Source organism: Thalassophryne amazonica, chromosome 6 (genome assembly GCF_902500255.1).
Source record: "Thalassophryne amazonica chromosome 6, fThaAma1.1, whole genome shotgun sequence".
Classification (NCBI taxonomy): domain Eukaryota; kingdom Metazoa; phylum Chordata; class Actinopteri; order Batrachoidiformes; family Batrachoididae; genus Thalassophryne; species Thalassophryne amazonica.
This window is the reverse complement of record NC_047108.1, coordinates 57963077-57979135: the sequence shown is the minus strand read 5'-3', so window position 1 is coordinate 57979135 and position 16059 is coordinate 57963077. Positions and strand designations below refer to the sequence as shown.

General features: G+C 42.0%; 1 protein-coding gene across 1 annotated transcript in view; it reads left to right on the top strand.

Moving 5' to 3' along the window:
* chchd6a (coiled-coil-helix-coiled-coil-helix domain containing 6a) overlaps positions 1-16059 on the top strand; it is a 315813-nt gene that overhangs the window by 29125 nt on the left and 270629 nt on the right. The window contains exons 3-4 of the mRNA XM_034172200.1: positions 8422-8527; positions 15418-15562. Coding sequence (XP_034028091.1) covers positions 8422-8527; positions 15418-15562 — 251 coding nt within the window. The remainder of the gene's footprint in view (positions 1-8421; positions 8528-15417; positions 15563-16059) is intronic.

Sequence of the window (16059 nt, the reverse complement as noted above, 5' to 3'; positions counted from 1 at the left end):
TATATAATATTATAATATATGTAATATATAATAATAATAATAATAATAATAATAATAATACATATATTATATAATACATAAAATACATGTAATATACATTTTGAAATTTTCAGCCTGTAACTTGGACTGGCTTCTTTGAAAATGTCAACTTCTAAAGAGCATTATCAAATAATATTACTGTACTATTTTTAATTTTGGATCCAAATAAGATGCTGCTCTATCTGATGATGAAAGTGTGTACACACTCTGTACATACATAAAAAGGTATTTTTCAAAATTAATTAATCAGATGCTGTAAAGTTTTGAAATGTAAACAACTGTAAACAACTCCTTTAAAATTGGGCCATTGCTCCAGTTGTCTTTTGTTGTTTCAGACACTAAAGCTGTCACATAGTTAATTTTCAATTTGATAGAGTGTACATTGTCATGTGTGAATGGATTGACTGCTTTACATCAACTGTGATTGTGATTTGTTGCAATAATATTTACTTTCACTGATTGACCAATTACTTGTGTGCCTTTCTGTGTGTGCGTGTGCACGACATTAAAAAGTATTTGTGCATTTGATTGTGGTTGATATGCACCGTTTGGGGGGTGTTTTGAGTGTGTGTGTGTTGTGTCAAATGAACATTATGTGTGACTGCATGTGTCAAATGAACATTGTGTGTGGGGGGGGGGCTTTGTGCGTGTTCACAAGCGTATAATATGATAGAAAGTATTCAAATAGTCTTGCATTGGAAGCGCTTATAATGTCCATAGATTTAACAAGTTTTTGTTTCTATTTACTTTAGTAATCTATCAAAAATTACACTGCATGTACAAGACTTATAAATGGCCTTAACAGAACTTAATAATATTACATAACTCAGTGAAGGGCTTCATTTTGCAGAAATTGGTGAGTTTGACCCTATACTATCGACCTGATTCCGCTGTGCGGCATTTGTGCCTTTTGGGGGACACAAGATGGCCGACAATGCAGCGGCTTGGCTTCACTCGCCCAGCCGTGACACCCATTCCACGTAGTGTATAGTTCAGTGGTTAGAGCACTCTTACCACACCACACACAGCAGAAATATCTGATAAGATTATCTTTATAGCCATCGCCATAGTTGAGGCATCCTTAATGCCTGGTTCACACTGCAAGATTTTAAAATTGTCGGTAGGTTTTCAGTGTACCTGAAAGACCACACACGGCGATTTAAAAAATAAATAAATAAATCTTAACAGTTTTGGTCATACACTGTGTGGTGTGCAGCCACATTATAAAGACAGCACAACACACAAACAGATTTCACTCACGAACATTCACCCTACTGAGGTTTCAAATCCCTGAAAATCTTGCAGAACTTCAGAGAGTTTGCCATTCTGCGATATGTCATTAACATTGACAGCTGCATTGAGATGCTGTGATGATGATGATGATCATGCTGCAATTTAACTGCTGCGCGCAGACAACAGCATTAAAATTGCAAGATAAAACTCTTTATTTATTGTGCCAAAAACTCTTGTGGATCTATTATCTGGGATTTTAGATGTTGTTATTGTTATATTATTTTGAATATTTGTTTTGTCAAGTTTTCAGGGTCTCATGCATGCAATCTCTTATTAATCTGATGACAAGCATAAAAACTGTACTACTGTAGGTCCTGTCCTCTTCTCCAAGCATTAGGTGTCGATCATGTCAAAAAATATATCAACATCCAGAAACTATCATCGTTCAGGTCCATGTTCTTGTCGAGCTCACGTACACATGTACTGTGTAAATATCTTTTATGTCAAGCACTTCAGGGTCAGTTGTCTAGTCAGGCTAATCTCGCTTCAGCTGTTGTTAATATCTGCCAGGAGTATGGTATATCCTTAGCTAGATATCTATGCGAAACTTCTTATAAAGGAGCTAGTAAGAGAACCATCAAAAGAACCCCTGAATGTAGTGTCGCTGACAGTGTTCGTTTCATTTTAACTGCCGCTGGCGGCTTTGAGGGCTCAATTGTCAGTGATTTATTGTCACCATTTTAATATTGTTGTGTCTGTCTATTGTTGATTTTATATATTTTATATTTTTTTCTCCATGATTTTGGAGGTTCAATAAATCAAATCAATAAAACATAGATTTTGGTAGTATAATGTTCATTTGCAATTGTCGTCATGTGGTTTCTCTCTGTTTTGACTGCAGTGACTCTGGTGCGCAAGGGATTATGGGATATCTCAATAGGGCGAATTCCCAGGTCAGATGGGAAATCTCGTAAAACCATTTGAGATTAAACATGACTTCAGAATAAACAAACATAGAATGGTTTTTATTGTCATTATACACAAGGTACAACGAAATTAAAAGAAAACGTCCGTAGTGCAAAGGTGTAAAAGTAAATATAAAAAAAATGTAAATGTAAAAAGGCAAATAAGAATATATACATGTATTTACAAGGGAGCCAGTAGGTGTATATAAATAGAAATAGAAGTCTGTGCCATTCATTGCATTCACCTTTATAAAAAATAAATGCAATGAATGGTACAGACTGAAGGCTAATGTGCATTCAGTACTCGTATTGCACTTGGGTAGAACATGTTGTTGAGTCTGGATGTGCAGACCTTGATGGGCCGGTACCTCTTTCCTGAGGGCAGCAGTGAGAACAGGCTGTGCCCGGGGTGTGAACCATCGAAGCTGATGCTTCTGACCCTGCGCAGACATCTGGTGTAATAGATGTCTGACAGAGAGGACATCTGCGCTCCTATGATGTTCTGTGCTGACTTTCTGACTCTCTCCAGAGCCTTCTTGTCAGCCTGAGAGCAGCTCCTGTACCACACCAAGATGTTATTGGTGAGGACGCTCTGTACAGAACACCTATAGAAGGACAGCAGCAGTTCCTGGGACAGGTTGGCCTTCCTCAGTGACCTTAAAAAGTACAGACACTGCTGTGCCATTTTTACAAGGGCATTGGTGTTGGTGCCCCATGTCAGGTCCTGAGAAATGTATGTTCCCAGGAACTTGAAGTCACTGACCCTCTCGACGGTGTCTCCCTGAATGAGAAGGCCATCTCATCGTTGTTATGAATCAGCCCAACCACCGTAGTGTCATTTGCAAATTTGACAAAGATGTTGCTGCTGTGGGTTGGTGTACAGTCGTGGTGTACAAAGTGTACAGCATGGGGCTGAGCACACAGCCCTGACGGGCTCCAGTGCTTACTGTCAGCACTGAGGAGTGGTGAGACCCCATCCTGACTGACTGCAGACGGTTGGTGAGAAAGTCTCTGATCCATCTGCAGGTGTGCTCGCTAATGCCCAGACTGCGCAGTTTGAACATTAGTCTGCTTGGAACAAGTGTGGTAAAAGCAGAACTGAAGTCCACAAACAACATCCTCGCATAATTGCCAGACTGTTCAAGATGTTTAAACACTGTGTGGAGGGCTGTGTTGATGGCATCACCTGTGGACCTGTTGGCTCTGTATGCGAATTGGTGCTGATCAAGGCTGGGAGGCAGTAAGGATTTTATGTGCCTCAGCACCAGCCTCTCATGGTGAACGATGAAGAAGCAGTGGTGATAGTTTGTGGACTATTTCAAACTGAGAAAAAAACAATGTAAAAAGAAAAGGCGTTGGTTAAGTGAGTGAAGGCAGTGCGAGCCTCAGAATTTCTGGTGGGCCATGACAGCTGTGATGATTTTGGATTCCTCTCAGCCCACACGCTGGGATATCGGGCAAAGACAATCCAACATGTTGAATATCTATGATTTGCGGTCTAAGCGGTCCTGACATCCTTCTGAGCAGACTAGAGCACTCTTAACACAGCACACACAGCAGGAATATCTGATGAGGTTAGGGCTGGGTATCGAATACCAGTTCCTTTTAAAAGTATCGTTAAGAAATTATTCGATCCTCCGACATCAATAGCCTTTTTGCGTAATGATTCCCTTATCGGTCCTTCAGTTTGGGACACCAGAGCAGCTGTTGTTTTTGAGGGCGTTTTATCGGGAAAATGATCATTTCTCTGTTGATTGCAGACTGCAGCGGGTCTGTTTGAAGCAATGAAGCAGCGCTTCGACCTGCTGTTCGCTGGTTCTCTGCTTCGCTGGTTTTCAGAAGTGGCAGGTCTGCAATTTCTTCATTAACGCCTCTCAAAGCCATTTAAAGATGTCAATTGTGAGTCATCTTTGTGTGGCTTAAAGTCACTAACTGAGACTCTTGACTTGTTGCGGGCAAGAAATGAGAATCGTCCTCCATTCCACACTGGAGTTTCACGCAATGTTTCTCTGGCATAACCACCAGCTGGTGCATAAAGTGAAATTGTTCATCAAGTAAACAAAATAATAATAATAATATCCTCTGTTTTGTGGGACTAAGTGCACAGCTCCAAAGAGCAGCATAGATTTCTGTTGGAATTAATAACTTCAGAGCAAATCACCGTTTTAAATCAAATGACGCCGCTTTCCAAACGCTATAATACGAACGATAAACTACAACAGACCAAAACCGTATTTTTTTTTCTTCCCAAAATGAGACGTCAGTTATATTCTGACGTTCAGTGCAGCCGGCTGCAAGAGCTCAGCTCAGATGCTGTGGAGATACATTTGTATCATTAATATCTGAAAGGAATGCTTTTGACAAAAACTACAGATATCAGTAAAATCTTATCAATACCATCCCTAGATAAGGTTATCTTTAGAGCCATCACGATAGTCTGGGGTATCCATAAGATTGTCGGAAGTGAGAAGATCGGGTCCGAAATCGGCATAATTATCTTGCCGTGTGAACCAGGTATAAGATTGTTGGAAGGGGAAGATCGGATCAGAAATTGGCGTAATTATCTTGCTGTGTGACCCAGGTATTACATACTGAAAAATCACAATTCTGTAAATTTTCATGACAGTGGAAACAAGGACCACCATAGTTAACTGCCATTTTTGTAAAATAAAGGACAGAGGGAGGTAGAAATGTCTTAACTGAGACAATTACTTTCAGCATGTGTTTTAAAACTCAAGTGGAGTCGCACTTAAACTGTTCATTATGAGTGATCATGATGGCGTCACTTCTTTGACCTTTTCCTGATGTCTTTGGTAGTCATTGGGTTTGAGTTAAAATACATTTTGCAGTCATGCTCATTTTAAGCAAATAGTGTTTGCCAAATACCAAAACCTGCTACATGAGCAACATCTAACTGAATGGATGTCTGTTACTGTGCAGTGCACATCAAAAATAAAAGAATGTAAACAATAAAAGGTACATGCCACAGTGAGCGAGGTTTGCACCTGGCTCACCTTTTTTGTTGTACCACTGTTATTCACTTTGGGGAATGTTTCCTACAAGGGAATCTTGTGTTGATGGGATCAAATCGTCCAGTCCATGTGTGATAATCCATCGTCAATTATTAAATGAGTATCTGGAATATTCCCAAACAGCAGACTGTATACAGTGTACATAGACTAAAATAACATCTAGTCTTATGTCCCATCATGAAAAGGGGTTGTCTTTTACACTTAGGTTAATTGTTATTATTATTGACAGAGGCTGGACGTCTTCTAAAGACGTAGTGTCGAGGAGGAGGAGTAACAGCATTCTTTGTTCTTAATGTTTTTTTTTAACTGTAAATCCACACTTGAATAAAAAAAAGCAAATACAATTTTTTTTAATTTTTTTTTTTGTTTTGTTTTTTTTAGTTGATTTTTTTAATTATATTTATTTATTTGGACTATGTGAAACAACAAGGACAGTGGTTTCAAGACTCCTGTGCAAAAATTGGACAGCAAGAAACCTAGTTTATCTTTGTACGACAAAAGAGTTTTCAAATGTTTCATTGCGTTGTTCGTTCACATTATGTTCCTCTGTTCAGTGGCTTAAAGAAGCAGTTTGCTCACATTTTGTGATGATATAGTAACAATTAGTTTGTTAGCTATGCTTCTTAGGGCCCCTTCACACATGGCACGAATAAGTAGGAATCAAGGTGAATCACGGTGAAACTGCCCGAATGAGCGAACCCCAAAAACATCTAGCCGACGTCAGGAGGGACACATGGGTGGGCAGGCGTGAACGATCCTGCTGAGATGGTTTCGCACAAGCGTGCATGAACACAGTGCAAGCAGCTTGAGCGCCACTGCTGTGGAGATTAAAAAAATAAACACCCGCTGGAACGTGTGGAACCACATCGTGCTGCTGCTGTGGGGATTAAAAAAACCAAAAAACAGTTGGAACATGTGGAACCACATCGTCTTATGTGTGAAGGAGCCTTTAATGATGTATAACCTTACAAATACAGTGAAAGTATTCAGAGTGCTTCACTTTTTCCACATTTTATGTTACAGCCTTATTCAAAATGGAGCAAAATCATTTTCCCTCAAAATCCTACTCACAACACCCCATAATGACAACATGAAAAAGTTTTTTTTTTGTGCAAATTTATTTAAAGAACCCCAAAAACCTAAAAATCACATGCACATAAGTATTCACACACTTTACTCAATACTTAGTTGGTGCACCTTTGATAGCAATTACAGCCTTAAGTCTTCTTGAACATGATGCCACAAGCTTTGGCGCACCTGTCTTCGGGCAGTTTTGCCCATTCCTCTTTGCAGCACCTCTCAAGCTCCATCAGGTCTGATGGAGAGTGTCTGTGCACAGTTATTTTCAGATCTCTCCATAGATGTTCAAATTGATTCAGGTCTGGGCTCTAGCTAGGCCACTCAAGGACACATTCACAGAGTTCTCCTGAAGCAACTCCTTTGATATCTTGGCTGTGCGCTTAGGGTTATTGTCCTGCTGAAAGATGAATCGTCGCCCCAGTCTAATGTCAGGAATGCACGAGAGCAGGTTTTCATCCAGGATGTCTCTGTACATTGCTGCATTAATCTTTCCCTCAATCCTGACTAGTCTCCCAGTTTCTTCTGCTGAAAACATCCCCACAGCATGATGCTGCCACCACAGTGCTTCACTGTAGGGATGGTGCCTGTTTTCCTCCAACCATGATGCCTGGCATTCACGCCAAAGAGTTAAATCTTTGTCTCATCAGGATAAGGCTGTAACAAAAAATGCAGGAAAGGTGACGCTCTATGAATAGATAGATAGATAGATAGCTTTATTTATCATTGTCATGACAACGAGATTTGCACACTCACATACCACAGACAAACCGCAATTAATCCACAATTATTACTTGTTCACCATAATAATGGCACACATCAGAAATTAAGACAACACATATACATTTGACATTGTTATGTGCACTAAAACTTGAACAGTCTGTTTTCCCAATTGAGGCGATGTGGTGTGTTACAGCCGCTGCAACCTTGAGTCGCGCCACCAGTCTGCCAGCTTGGGAAAGTGATGTTGACGGCGCCGGAGAGGGGAGGTGTTGATCAGGGAAGGGAGGGGGTAGGGGGAAGGGAGTGGAACCATGCTTCAGAAGTCTGTCCATTACCATGGATATTGTCTATGTGGGTTGAGATATGAAAAGCCGAATATCTCACCAAGGCCACATTCCTCAGGAGAAAAAACAGTGGGCAATTTGACCTTGATTATGGCTCACAGCAGTGGAAAAACAGTTTTCGAAGCTTCATTCGAACCAAAACCAATTGTGAATTAGGAATTTTCCCAATTATGAATTAATATTCGCTGGCCTCCGAAACCTTCAGCTTCAACTGCAAGGCACGCATCAGCTCCAGGGTGTCATCCACTTTGCGTCAATAGTCATCGCAGTCTGAGAATGCACTGCCTTTCTAACTTCGTTAATCATGACGGCCAAGCGAGGACCCGTGGTTCTTGATGCCGCCGTCTTGCCAATTTTACGGTAGATCAGGGCAGCACATAAGCCAAAAAGTGCCAGCCCCACTACCATGAGACCAAAGATGAATAAATCCTCGACGTCCTCCACGGAGAAAGGCACCAAGCATGCAACACGCCAAGACCCCCAGTAGTCGAGGACATAGCCCGCAGGATACGTTCCTTCTGGGCAGGTAGGATCCCCTGGTCCTGACCTTCTTGTAAAAAAAAAAAAATGGTGTCAATAGCGTTCAGAGACCAGTTGATCAATTCCATGGTTAATCCAATTGCAGTCCAATAGATCCAGAATCCAATATAGTTTTGAGGAATTCACCGTCTGGTGAGTAGCGACTTGAAGGTTAAAGGCAGAGGCAGAGAGATAAGGGAGAGTGGAGGAGATGCGACCGCCCTCGTCGGAGTCCCAAGCTGTAAATATACATCCAGTGTTAGTGTTACAGTGCATCCAGAATACTTTCTGGATGCACTGTAACATGGTGGTTAAATTTGTTTTGCTTCTTGTTGCATTAATTGGTAAATGTGATTTATACTTTGGTCAACTTGTATATATTTTTTTTTTTTTCTCTCTCTCTCTCTCTTGAAGAGACATTTTGGACAGGTGCAGCTTATACTCTAAAAATATGATACCATGATACAGTATGCATACTCTTTGTTTCAGATTCCTCTTCCAGTACAAGCCCTGAATTCCAGCAGCCCATGGCCCAGACAAGTACCCAGTCCAATGCAAACAAACCAGATTCTTATATCAAAGAAGAACAAAGGAGGTAGGTTGGGAAAATGGCTATTATGAGTTCTAAATCATGGAACTGACAATCCAGTGCAATTTTTTGTAAGAATCTGTACTCTTCCATTTTATTTATTTATTGATTGATTTATTTTAAAAGCTAGTTGCAGTAATTGATTTTCTTGACATTTTCTCTGTTCAGAATTCTTCTTCGTGGAGTTAAAATCCCAAAATGTCTTGTTTTAATAGATATTGCCACAGTCAACTGAGTTCTTTGTATTTTCTTTCTTCAGATATCTTGAAACCTGGATTAATGTGTGAAGCTTTGTTTACAAAATGTTATACCAAGAATGGAAATTCTTCTTGCTAATTTCTTGTCTGGGAATTCTTGTAGGAATCAAATTGTAATCACAAGAATAGACAGTTTCTTATAATGTAATGCACAACAAAAAAATTTAAGAATTTACTTGAATTTTCTTGTATATTAACAATGAAGTTGACCACACAAAACATGAAAATATTTGGTTTGTATTATTTGCAATGAATTAGATGGCAGAATAAATATAAGCCTCAGTTATTTTGCATTTTACATACCATCCTGTCTTTTTCCTCTTCCATATTTGACCATGTAGTGGGCATCATGTTTCTCCCATAGTTGCTAAAAAAAAAAGAAACTACTAGCTAATGCTCAGGTGATTCAGACTTCACATCCAGATGCCACTGGGATGTCGCATACATACGAGGTCTGTTAGAAAACTATCCGACCTTTTTATTTTTTAAAAAAACGATATGGATTTGAATCATGTGCGCTTGCATCAGCCAAGCTTGAACCTTCGTGCGCATGCGTGAGTTTTTTCACGCCTGTCGGTTGCGTCATTTGCCTGTGGACAGGCTTTGAGTGAGCACTGGTCCACCCCCCTCGTCAGATTTTCATTGTCAGGGAAATGGCTGAGCGATTGGAGCAGCGCTGAATCAAATTTTTCCAGAAACTGAGAGAGACAGCAAGGTGGAAACCATTCGGAAGATTCAGCTGGCTTTCGGTGAGGATACTCTCGGCGTCACACAGATTAAGGAGCATTACAACTGGATTAAAGACGGCCCACAGCGGCGCAGGGCGCGCCGCATTCCGAGTGGCCATCAACAGGCTGAAACGACCAGATCATTTCCAAAGTGAAGGCTGTGTTGTTCTGGGACATTGTGTGACTACCAGAGAAATTGCAGAAGAGGTGTACATCAGCACATTTGCGGCACATTCCACTGTTACAGGAGATTTTGTAATGAAAGACGTGAGGAGGAATTCGCGCGTCGGCATGGAGCCGCAGTGGCCCACAACAAAAAGCATGTCCGTGTTGGAAACCATTCAGAAGGTTCAGACGGCTTTCGGTGGCTTTTCAGTCGAGTGAGTATCCGAGAAATTGTGTAACAGCTGGGCATGTCACAACTTGTCCTGTGAGACTTCCAACACGGACATGCTTTTTGTTGTGCACCATTGCGGCTCCATGCCGACGCGTAAATTCCTCCGCACGTCTTTCATTACAAAATCTCCTGTAACAGTGGAATGTGCTGCAAAAGTGCTGATGTACACCTCTTCTGCAATTTCTCTGGTAGTCAGACAACGTCCCGGATCAACACAGCCTTCACTTTGGAAATGATCTTGTCATTTCAGCCTGTCGATAGCCAGTCGGAGCGCGGCGCGCCCTGCGCCCCTGTGGGCCATCTTTAATCCGGTTGTAATGGTCCTTAATCTGTGTGACGCCGAGAGTATCCTCACCGAAAGCCATCTGAATCTTCCGAATGGTTTCCACCTGGCTGTCTCTCACATTTTCTGGAAAAATTTGATTCAGCGCTGCTCCAATCGCTCAGCCATTTCCCTGACATGAAAATCCGACGAGGGTGGTGGACCAGTGCTCACTCAAAGCCTGCCCACAGGCGAATGACGCAACCGACAGGCGTGAAAAAACTCATGCATGCGCACGAAGGTTCAAGCTTGGCTGATGCAAGCGCACATGATTCAAATCCATATACTTTTTAAAAAAAATAAAAAGGTTGGATAGTTTTCTAACAGACCTCGTAAAACAAAGTTTTATTTTTGATTAATGTGGTGCATCAAAATGAATCACCACCTAATAACATTATCCTCATTATGTTCTTTTTAATTTGGTTCTTTTAAGAGAGAATTCCATCCCAGTACGTAATTACTCAACCCAGTCTTAAGGATTGTCATGATTCAGCTGCACAAAATATACATTAATCTATTGGTTTGTCATATTGTCACAAAAAATGCAAAATATTTGTTATGGGAGCACAAATTCATTCCGTGATGGCTGCACGTTATTAAAAGTGCAGGGACGGGGCGGTGGTGGTCGGGGGGGTTATGATTAGGGTTCGGGTTGGAGGTAGGAGTAGTGTTAGTAATAGTGAGTAAAAAAAACCCAAAAAAAAACCCTGTCACGAAAATTTGAATCATTTCATGACGGGAGGACAAAAAAAAAAACAAAACATGAGACTGGGCTGTAATTTTTGGATGAAAATATGAATTCATTCATTTTCTGCCACTTACCGGGTCACGGTGGCAGTGAGCCCACTGAATCTCACAGTTGTAGACCGGGTCACGGGGCACTCGTCTGAATGCGCCAGCCCCCAGGTCTGACTCCAGGAGGGGGGCCCCAGTTTCCCTAATCTGGGCCAGGTGACTCTGCTCTGTATTGTGTCCATCATAAAGAGTGTATAAAATCTCCCTTTGCCCCCTCAACTGGGACCAGTTTGCCAAGGGTGGCCCAAGCAGGAGTTAATGCTCTAGACAACACAGCACCCGGGATCACTGGAGTAAATAAACCCCTTCACCATGATAAGGTGGTGATCCAGAAAGGGAATAAAAATGTTTCTTGCATGACCAAGCAGGGTTTTTTTTGATGAGAACATTATTTTTTTTTAAGCTGAAGTAAGACATTCTTTCTTAACTGTAGAATGAGTCAGATAGCTGGTTACTTTAGACATGTGGCGTTTGACTGGTTGTCTGCCTGGGTGGTTGCCATACAGGAACCAAGGTGCCTTTGTAATATCGTGATGCGTCAAAGCATGGCCAGGGGTCGAAATACATTTTTTAACCTACTTGCGCTGGTGCTAGTAACAAAAAATTTACTTGCACAACCAAAAGTCAGTCTTACATAAACCTTAAAACTTCTCCTCTGATGTGTCAGACTCTTCCTCTCTGGGCCCGTAAAGCCCCCTTTTTTTCACACTGGGGCTGCTCCCAGTTGCATCACGGGTCGTCATGACGATGCCGCGTGCAAGCAACTCAGTGCCGAGACAAGCAGCTCGATGCCACAACAGCACAAGGGACGCAAAGGGCGAAGCAAATCTAATGCCAAAAATGAAACATGTTTATTTTCATGTTCATTTTTGTTGCGTCCTGTGCTCGAGACAGAAATTAAGTGATTTCAGCAGAAGTCAGAGCAAAGCGACGTTACTCGACGTGACTGGAAGCCACACCCTCACAAGACAACATACCCGACGCCGATGTGTGATTCCTGCGGCCTGTGTTCCATTGTTCCTGAAGTATAAATCACGCAGGATTGTTTTTATACCATGCACACAATGCAGTAAAACTACATGCTCACAAAAAACCAAGCACAGGAAAAAAAATGCTCTCTCATCAGTGTTAAATAAAGGACAAAAACGGACATAAGTCCTTCTCACAGACTGATTGCCAGACACAGGACATCAACTACCACTCCAGACATGTCCACATTTACTCACGGACGGTTCGTTCACACGCACGCGCGTGCATCTCGCGGTTAAAGGAGGAAAGATAAACTATAACAGAACTCAGAGCGCAGACCTGCAGCTCAGCACAAGAATAAATATAAGCTAGAAGAGAAATTTTTCTTTGCAGAGAACCTGCAGGCTGCGTTCTCACCTCCTCTCTGCCCCCCTGCTGCGTGCACCCACAGGAAGTAACTCGACGCAGGTCCAGTGTGGTTATGAGCAGCAGCAGACTTTTATTTGTTTTTTTTTTTTCACGTGCCTGCGCGCGCGAACGAATTGACACAGCAACTCGCTCCGTGTGTGAGTCATAAAACGCAGGGAAGACGAAGACAACACACTGGAAATAGTTTTTTTTTTCCTTATTTATTCCTTTATTGGTTCATTCTACTGGTGCTTATAGTTGATAAAACTTGGATAAAGTTAAGCCTGGTTCACACAACAGGATTTTAAAATTATCTTTAGGTTTCAAAAACGTGAGAGACCACACACGTGAAGATAAAAAAAATCATGGATCTAACGGGTTTGGTCGTACAGTGTGTGGTGTTCGGCCACACGGTAAGGACAACACAACCACACACGAACAGATTTCACGCACGAACATTCACAGCTCAGACAGGAAATCTCTCAAAATCTCTCGAGAAAAAACAATACAAAAAGAAAAAGAAAAGGCGTTCTCTAAAGGAGTGGAGACAGCGCGACCACCGGACTTTCTAGTAAGTCAGAACAGCTGTTTTGATCTTATTTTCCGCTCCGTGCGTCCATCACCTCGTTTTCTGATTGGCTGCATGTCACATTCAGCAGGCTGCGTGCTTGTTGTGGTCGGAGGACACCACACACACAGCGATATCGGGCCAAAAAAAATCCAACATGTGGAATATCCCCGATTTGCGATCAGAGCGCTCCTGACGCCCTTCCGAGCAGATCAGAGCGCTCTTAACACACCACACACGGCAGGAATATCTGATAAGATTATCTTTAGCATCATCACGATTGTCGGGGCGTCCTTAAGATTGTCGGAAGGGGTAGATCGGGTCCGATATCGGCCTAATTATCCTGCCGTCCAGTGCAAGTGGAGTATAAAATTACGTGCACCGCTCCAATAATACATGCACAAACTAGCACATGCACGTACTATTTCGAGCCCTGATGGCACAAGTGCATGCGCCCAGGCTTGACTTTAGGGCACCTTCGCACATAGTGCGAAGTTTGGACGAAGTGCACACTTAGTGTGCATGATGCAGGAATTGTGCAAACTGTGTAATGTCGTCCCTGCTTCCAATGCCTCGTACCCCTGTTGCTACAACTATTTGCTCACACAAGCGCCTGAAAGACAAAGTGTGTGCTGTGTGAACCCATTGCACCCACTCACAGCACGTGCCAGCCAAATACCAGGTGACACGCACGAACATCGAGCACCGCTCGCATGGCACTTAGAAAATATGTGGCCAATCGCATTCTTGGCATGATAACAGACTGCAGGCAACCACTGTCGTACTGCTGTGAAATTTGTCAAATTTTCCTACGAGTGTGCAAACACACACACTGACGCGTGGGTGTGTGCCCTCCACTCATGGAAGGCATGTCTTCCAACAGAAGCAGGTGTGGTGATCTGTCATTCTGGATATTCCATCTGGAAAATACCTACTGTGTTTGGACAGTCATGGACTGACAACTGTCCACTGTGAGGCACATGTGTCTGATTGCTGTATTTATGTGGACTTAAATAAAAACATATATCACTGTGGTGGCGACAACCTGCAGCAAGCGAGCGCGTCCACAGAGCGGACACCGACAGGCCCCCAGTTTGAAACGGACCATCAGAACAGAGGGCAATCTGACCATCACGTCGCCCACGTGAGCTCTGTTCCACATGATGCGGTGTCTGTGCTGTGGCACGCCATCTACAAGACACGTGACGGGCAGAACACGAGCGCGGCCGACTGAACGCACCTGACCAGTAGATGTGGACATCAGAGCGTGCTGCTTTTCATTCATGTCATTTCATGACTCTGTGTCTGTGACCATGGGTCATCATCAGAGGAGCGGACGGATCATATTAGCATTGCTAGCTTGATAAATACGGTGTTTTTATATGGTATGTGATTTAAATTTTTTTTTTTTTTGTAATATTTCCATATCCTTCCTGATATGAGGCAGATTCCTGCAGCTTTCAAACAGCTCCGTAGCTCAGTGGTAAAGTCTCTGACTGGTGATCAGAGCTTTTGAAAGGTGAGAGTTCGCGTCCCAGGTGATATGTTTTTTTTTTTGTTGTTGTTTTATTATTCCACATAAGCAGCGCGATGTGGCCCCACAGGTACTGGCTAGTTTTATTTATTTATTTATTTATTCCACATAAGCGGCACCATGTGATGCATCTCGCACTGTTCCTGCTCGACGGACACTGACGCATGCACAAACTCTTGCACCGGGTTTGTGCACGCCTGCCTGTTGGCGCAATGTTTCACGCTAATTTTGAACTGTTTCACCGTTTTCGTCCAAACTTCTCACTGTGTGTGAAGGGGCCATTAGCCTTGAAATGGAATTATCAAAGATTACCAGTAAGGATTTTCATGAAAGTCAAGGTTTTCCTATTTGTACAAGATTATTTTTCACACTCAATCTTCAACCGCTTAGTCCACTTAAGGGTTGCAGAGGGCTGGAGCCTATCCCAGCAGTCATAGAGTGTGAGGCAGGGTGCACCCGCGACAGGAATCCAGTCTGTCGCAGGGCCACATATAGACAAACAAGCACATTCACACTTGTACACGCACCTGTGGACAAATTTAAGTTTCCATTCCACCTAATCTGCGTGTCTTTGGATGTGGGAGGAAGCCGGAGCTCCCAGAGAGAACCCACGTGAACACGCAAACTCCACCCCGAAAGGCCACAAGTGGAAATCGAACCCATGACCTTCTAAATTATGAGGCACCAGTGCTAACCCTTAATCCACCGTGCTGCCACATTTTTATTTATTTATTTATTTTTTTACTCTAAAAATTGCATTTTCTGTGCCATTGTCTAAAGGCTGATGTCTCAGTAAATTATGATTGTATTCCATTTTCAATATCAATCCTACTTGTGAAACTTTGTAGAAACTCATTCTAAACTGCATTCATGTAGTGTTTTTTTTTTTAATATATAACGTGTTTGTTTTATTTTTAGGTATGAAAGACAACAGGCAATTCTGAAGGAAGAGTTGGCCAAGATGGCACAAAGAGAGAGTGAGAGAGCAAGAGAAGACACGATAAAAGCATTTGCACGGGAGAGGCAACACACACGTCAGGAGGCTGAGAAGCTTGAACAACTGGTATGCAGACACATGCAAACTCTTATGTTGAATTATGTTGAATTGCAGTTTTGATGAAATTACAGTGCTTTGCAAAAGTATTCTGCCCCTTGGTATTTCACACATTTATTTATGCCATTTCAAATACAAAATGTAAACCAGGCTTCTCAATATAAAAATGTCTAAAATTATGTTCTTTATAGTCAAACTCAAAGCAAATCTGTACAACTTGATGTAAATTAATAAAAAATATAAAAGCCAAGATGATGGGTTAGCCAAGGTAATGGGCCCCTTTGGTATAATAACTGTAAATCAGTTTTATTGCCAGTTTTCTTCAGACAAGTCAGGGGATGTATACATGAACATTTCCAAGTCACTGAATATGTCTTGGACTTTATTTTCGTCAGTTATGAAGAAATAACTGATACTACAGTGCTGTGAAAAAGTGTTTGCCCCCTTGACCCTTTACATGTTAGATTTTTATTAGGACATCAGAAAACAAAACAAAAATTCAGGCC